The 6,588-nt window shown below is 36.5% G+C and overlaps 2 protein-coding genes across 2 annotated transcripts in view; both read right to left on the bottom strand.

Annotated features, from left to right (window-relative positions):
* LOC104703067 lies at positions 1,651 to 4,584 on the bottom strand. Its single transcript, XM_019227169.1, has 6 exons — positions 4,572 to 4,584; positions 3,314 to 3,660; positions 2,294 to 3,033; positions 2,153 to 2,206; positions 2,005 to 2,121; positions 1,651 to 1,886 (listed from the first exon to the last, which is right to left on the bottom strand). Exons 1-6 carry the CDS (start codon positions 4,582 to 4,584, stop codon positions 1,688 to 1,690), a joined length of 1,470 nt encoding a protein of 489 aa, XP_019082714.1. The 3' UTR covers positions 1,651 to 1,687.
* LOC104703065 (putative exosome complex component rrp40) overlaps positions 4,660 to 6,588 on the bottom strand; it is a 2,505-nt gene continuing 576 nt past the window's right edge. Inside the window, exons 3-9 of the mRNA XM_010419001.2 lie at positions 6,333 to 6,427; positions 6,111 to 6,167; positions 5,730 to 5,822; positions 5,402 to 5,474; positions 5,214 to 5,289; positions 5,051 to 5,141; positions 4,660 to 4,964 (exon numbers count right to left, since the gene is read on the bottom strand). Coding sequence (XP_010417303.1) covers positions 4,842 to 4,964; positions 5,051 to 5,141; positions 5,214 to 5,289; positions 5,402 to 5,474; positions 5,730 to 5,822; positions 6,111 to 6,167; positions 6,333 to 6,427 — 608 coding nt within the window. The 3' untranslated portion in view covers positions 4,660 to 4,841. The remainder of the gene's footprint in view (positions 4,965 to 5,050; positions 5,142 to 5,213; positions 5,290 to 5,401; positions 5,475 to 5,729; positions 5,823 to 6,110; positions 6,168 to 6,332; positions 6,428 to 6,588) is intronic.

Raw genomic sequence — 6,588 nt, 5'->3', positions numbered from 1 at the left:
ACAACAAATTATCCATCTCATCGCAAATCGCAACTCCAAATCCAGCAGCCTTCGTCTCATCACACACCAAACCCTTGATGTACAATCTGTAGGTGACATTGTCCAAAAAAATTGCCGCCGCAAAAGAACCCTCATCTTTAGGGTTTGGGAAATCTCCGGTTGTCGTGGAATCTAATCGCCGTCTTTTAGAAGAACTCAAGTCTTGATGATCGTGTCTCTCCATGTCTGTTTAGTTTTTTCAAGTTGATTTTTCGTGAATATATGAAAAACTTATCTATATGCATAGAGGAAGAATTAGAAGAGAGAGGGACTACTACTAAAGCTTGCTTGAGAAGTTGCCAATTAAACTTCTAATTAATTGCTTGTTATAATAAAAGCACCGGAGTATTTGTAACCGTTTTGGTTTAGTATCGATTGGTTTTTCAGTAAATTTTAAATTTCCATTATATATACATATGCATTTATGATGTTTTTAATGTAAACTTTTAGCATAAAAAAGAAAAAAGGTAAACATATGAATATCGTCAGATTCAAAAAGCTTGATTATAAATTGATATAATTATTGGCAACTAATGGGGTGATCGGATAGTGCTGGTTTTATAGTCGGTTTGCTTTGATTATTTGGTATATACTGAACCGGGTTTAGTTATTTCTCATGAAAAAAAAAACTAACATCATTCGTGTCTCTTCACAAAGTCACTTGCCTTTTGTCTACAAAAGGGACATTTGCGAAGAGAAGTATATTCTACTGTTGATACAAAAGTGAGAATCCTAGAGAGAGGAATAGCTTCTAGGAATCAACCTGAAGGCTACATGAACTGTAAAGCTGCTTTGGCTTCTGAAGATTTTAACTTTCAAGCTTGTGTTTTGACCAAAATAAGGAAACTGTGTGGCTAGTTGTGTTTGAAGATTTTAAGCTAGCGATTTAACAAAATATGACAAAAGTAATAACCGAATAATGTGGTATGCATCTGATTGTATTAATGGTTAATACTTCATACTTAAATAACTAAATCATGCATGTCACTTTTCTTTAATCTTGCTTTTGTTTTTATGTTAAAGAGAAAATTTATGAATATGATAACTGTGTAATGTATATGTTGTACGAGCCTAGCCTATCAGCCTACACACATGTCTATGCCTAAATACTTCAAAACAGAGATGGGAATCAACATATTTTCATTTATAAAGAAGAGATAATGTTAAGGAATAAGGATACAACACGCTTCAAGGGAAGTAGGGAGAATAGCACAAAACTAAAACTAAACTAATTTTAAACTTTTCAAAATTATTATTAGAATAAAAAGATTTGTAGTAGTATTTTTTTGCATTAAAAAGATTTGTATTGGTATTTTTGGTAAAATAAAAACAAAAAAACCTAGCTAGTGATGTACTATCAGATTTAAAAAAACCCAGCCATTGCGGTTGAGACATGGCTAATCCAAAGTCTTCAGTTTTGGCCTTTCGCTTTTTTTGTTAAGTACGATATTAGAAAATTGAGTTTGATAAAATTATACGTCATTATTGTAAATTAAGGAAAGAAAGCCCAAAGAACTAAAAGAAAATACACCACTACAGTGTCCTTAAAAATTTCTCAAAAGATCATAAAGAAAGAAGAGTGCCAAAGAAAATAATAAAAAGTGTTCCAAACAAAGTCTAATCTTTGTGTTGATGATCCAAACAGAAATTAAAGAGTATAATAATCTCTGTAAAAGTCCTCATCAAAGCCTCCTTCATCTCCAAAATCAGTTAAACCACCGTAGTTGTTGTAGTCGTCCCAATTGTCATCATTTCCATCACCATTGCCCTCTTCAATGGAAATCTCCTCAGGAGAAGGATACCCACATACCACATCCACATCAATCATCAGCTGCGGCGCGTCGTAGCTGCAAAACAACCAAAACATTAGTCAAATAACAACAATGCTGCAGTGAGGACTTAAGGAATATCGAAAGTGAGCTAAATAAGAGAGCAAAAACATCACTATTCGGTTTGGTGGTCCACAAAATCTTCCCAGTCACGCCAACGGACACCATCTTCATCGTAATAGCACTCACACATATCCTCTTCACAAGAATGTTCTGAGTCAGTATCATCATTGTCATCATCATCATCACCATGGCCAATACCTCGGCAACCAGAAGGGCAAGTATTTTGGTCCTTCTTCCATTCAATCCCACATTGGTAACAAAACTCATATCCACATCTACACAATGCACACACCAAGAAAACATTATGAAATAGAAGTATACAAATGAAGTAGCGTAACCGAGTAATATATATATATATATACCTGCAAGTCATGTGGTTGCAGCCATCAGAAAGTTCAATCAAGTGCCTACACTTGACACATTGACGCCACATATTGTCGTTTGCCAGAGACTTTAGCTTCAAGTCATCAACTAAAGGGTCAGGGTGAAGTTTCTTGTAATCAGCACACGACAAACCAGTATGCGATGGCACTTTGCAATCAACGCAGAAGAGTCCACAACATTTGACACATGACTTAACATTTGATTGCTCAACTTCAATAGAAAGCTCGGTTCTGGACATCAGCATTGAGCAGCTCGGATATGGGCAATAGATTTTCTCGGCAGCGGGAATATAGTCCTCTTTCATCTTATGTTTCCACATGTCAATCAGCTTTGATGTCAAAACCTTGCTACAGCTTTCAAGGGTGAGCTCAAACTTGCATCCATAGTCAAGGCATGTAGGCACAATTCCGCTAAGCAGCTTCACTTCCACATGCTGTTTTACACAAGAAAAACAATGACGGTGAGAGCACTTGTCTGTAAAGAACATGCGCCCGTCATCGGTTTCTTCAAGACAAATGACACAAACTTCTCCTTGTTTTGCCCTTACATCAACGCTTCTGCTTTGAGCAACTATGGCCTCTCTTGCAAGTCTAAAGGCAAACTTCACATCGTTTCGAGCAACCAATACAGCGTCACTACAATCCATTTTTTCTAGACTGCTTTGAGCCTCTTCCACAAGATGGTCAATCTTCTTCTTAGACTTCGCTCTACCAATTATCTACAACGGATAACAAAATCAAACATCTCATACATATAATAACACAATCAAAATAATCATCGTATCAATTTGATCACTCACAGAACTAGATATGTCAACTCATGTTTCGAGTGAAACTTCAAAGTAACAACACTACCAAACAAAATAAATAAATAGTATTGTACCATGCAATAGCAACAACCAGTATATAGCCTATATATACCCATTCAACACTATTATAACCTAAATGATTCATATTAACTAAACCAATGCAATAATAACAAAGAAGAGAAACACTAACCGATTGGTAAATCCACTGGTCATCACAATAAACCACAACGTTTCTGATCCCCAAATCGTAGGATTCACTTAACCCACGGATCAGTCCCATGATCTCTACTCCTCTGCGGCTAATCTGAGAGTCGCTAAGTGATTCTTTAATCTCATACAGCAAATTATCCATCTCATCGCAAATCGCAACTCCAACTCCAGCCACATTCACGGTCTTTTCGTTACCATCCACCACGGTCTCATCATCACTCACCAAACCCTTGATGTACAATCGGTACGTGATATTGTCCAAAAATTTAGCCACCGTAGAAGAACCCTCGCCGTTAGGGTTTTGGAAATCTCCGGTTATCTCAGAATCTACACGCCTTTTTTAGAACTCGGGTCTTGTTGATCGTGTCTCTCCATGTCTGTTTGGTTTTCAAGTTATTTTCTCGTGAAAATGTGAAGACTAATATATAGAGGAAGTACTAGACTAGTATAGTACGAAAGCGTCCTTGAGAAGCTGCCAAATAAATTTCTAATTAATTGCTTGGTTATTAAAGCACCGTAATATATGTAACCGTTTTTGGTTTGTTATCGATTGATTTTCCTAAAAGATAAGTAATCCCCCTTAATATGCCATTTAATGATACTTTTGACGTTAACTTATGATTAGACGAATCCCGCCTTGAACAAANAACACTAATGTTTTCTTTGATAGTATAACTATTGGCAACTAACCGGGTGATCGGTTTGTATCCATGATTTGGCACTTGGCAGCATATGGAATCGGTTTAGTCAACTGGTATGTAGTTTTAGGAAGTCAATTCTATGATGATCATCCGGTTTGGAAGTTAATTCGTGTCGCTTCATAGAGTCTCTTGCCTTTGTTGTAACATTTGTGTCTCTAAACAGTTGATATAAAGAGAGAATTTTAAAAAGTAAAAAAAGGCCTAGTTTTTATGACTTTCGTCCACATTGACTGCGGAGGAAGGCATGGGGTAGACTGGTAAGCCACTTAACTAGCTACAAGGGATCATGGTTCCACAATATGGACCCTGATTTCAGATACATAAAGGAGATATGGACCCTCTCACTTGAGTTGAAGTTGAGGCGAACCGATCTACGGACCTTTGTGTAAGAAACTTGGCTATTTGAAATAGAATTTTGAATCTGACTCGAAGGCGCTGATACATACTCTCTCTAACTCTATTAAGAGGTCTGCTCTTTAATCTCTTCTTTTCTTCTCAAAATTTGAGAAGCTAGATTGTGTTGCCTAGGGAACTTACCTTTCTGAATCATGATCTTATTTAAATGACAATAAAAAATGTTGTATCTATTTGGTTCGTTATGGACTTATGGTTTAATACTTGATACTTGAACGGCTAATCATGTCATTTTCTTTTAATCATGTTAAAGAGAAACATATGACTGTAATGTAAATGAAGCAGTACGAGCCTATATGTCTCTGCCTAAATACTAAAAAACAGAGATGGGAATCAAAATGTTATCTTTTTATACTGGAGAGATAAAATGTAAAAGCATACAACACGCTCTTTTCACTCTGAAATTTTCTCCAGCAATTTCTCTACCATGATTCTCTGCTGTGTCCCGCTTAAAGTTTCAGAATTCATCAACGCATTGGCGACGATAATCACTACACGAGGAGCAGCCGCATGCACCTGAAACCAGACAAAACGATATTAAACCATGCGGTTTCCAGTTACATTTGCTTGGAATCATAGGAAGCTATCACTGTTATTCTTACCCAGACTCTCCCATTTAAGCCAAATGCAGTCTCAAAAGAGAGTTTCTTCCCAAGAGCTTCGAGGACTGGGCAAGTTGGTGAACTCAATAACCTAATAAGCAAAACAAGCGATTCAAGAAGAGGTAGGATATAGAGATAGCTATATATAAGGGAAGAAACTCACATTCTTGATAGACCAGTGGAAGTTTCAAACATGAAACCATCTTTTAAGGGACCAAATCCTGCAGCCTTTCCACTTGCTATTACATTTTCCAACAAGCAATTGCTTAGTCTAAACATTAATGCGGCGAACGAACAAAGTAAACGTTGAAGATTTAAAGATTCGTAAGAAAACAGAATGCATGGACTTACCGTCGGTACATGACAGCTCCGGGTTCATTCCTGTGTTTGTCTTCACAACTCGAACATAAAGCAGTGTGCCTACCTGTTTCAACAAGTTGTTAAAAAACTCCCCAAAAACACGCCAGACAAAGTTAAACTGCCTATTATGCCCACAAACAAACCAAATGAAGTACTGAATCCTTTCAATATCACACGCAAAAGCAAACGTATTTCCAGGGCATTTTCCAAGATATTGTAAAGGCCATTCTAGCATCTCAAGCAACTGAATGCAGCTACCAGCTAGAGACTATTCTGATGATGTTTCAGATTGAACAAACAGATTCAGAAGGGTACTTGCCTCAAACTTGGGTATATTTCTCCTTGTTCCTCCTTCAAATGCTAGCACGGGTAGAAGAGCCAATTGGGGTCCTTTAATATCTACCCAAAAATTCTGCAACAAAAACAAGAGTCAAGAAGATGAACAAAACTTTAGTTGATAAAACTAGGGGCAACACCGTAGATAAACTTCTGATCTAAACTATATCGTCCATGGTCTCAACATTAACCCATCCAGGCTTAACTAACAAACACTTTTACCACCTACCCTTGGCACTGATGCTCTTAAGAGAAACAATGATTGAAGTCTTTGAAAAAAAAAAAAAAATAGAGCGAAACAGAAATCAACATTCTCTGTAAATGATGTTTCCAAGATATAAACTGTATACAGAGTACTACTTACATCTGATTTAGAATCTACCACAATGCCAAGAACTGCATCCTCAGGGCGTGGTATATACTTCAAAAAAAAAACATAATAGCTAAGTCAGAAAAGTAACAATGAATAATTGATTGAAAACAATCCAAATATCAATAACAAGTAGAACCAGTAGCTATCAAGAAGAAGCTCCACAAAAAGCAAGAAACTAGGTTCAGTATGGTTTTATAGCTCTGTTGTTCTCACCCTTTTATGAGAACTTTCAACCCAATACTTATTTGGCTTAGTGTACCTCAACTTCCCAGCTCTCATAGCAGATATCGCATCATTGTCCTGAAAAACAAAATCATATGTCAAATCTTTTATAGCCTCAACCAAGTAAACAAACAATGTTAGATCCAAAATTCAAACACAGAATTGGGAAAAACCAAATCTGTCAAACTCTAAAGCAAAAGTTTGAAGATTTGATTTGAGAAAAGACAAAAAAAAAAAAAAAAAAAAA

Source organism: Camelina sativa, chromosome 7, assembly GCF_000633955.1.
Source record: "Camelina sativa cultivar DH55 chromosome 7, Cs, whole genome shotgun sequence".
NCBI lineage: Eukaryota > Viridiplantae > Streptophyta > Magnoliopsida > Brassicales > Brassicaceae > Camelina > Camelina sativa.
The sequence above is the reverse complement of the archived record's forward strand: the minus strand, read 5'-3'. Positions and strand labels throughout refer to the sequence as shown.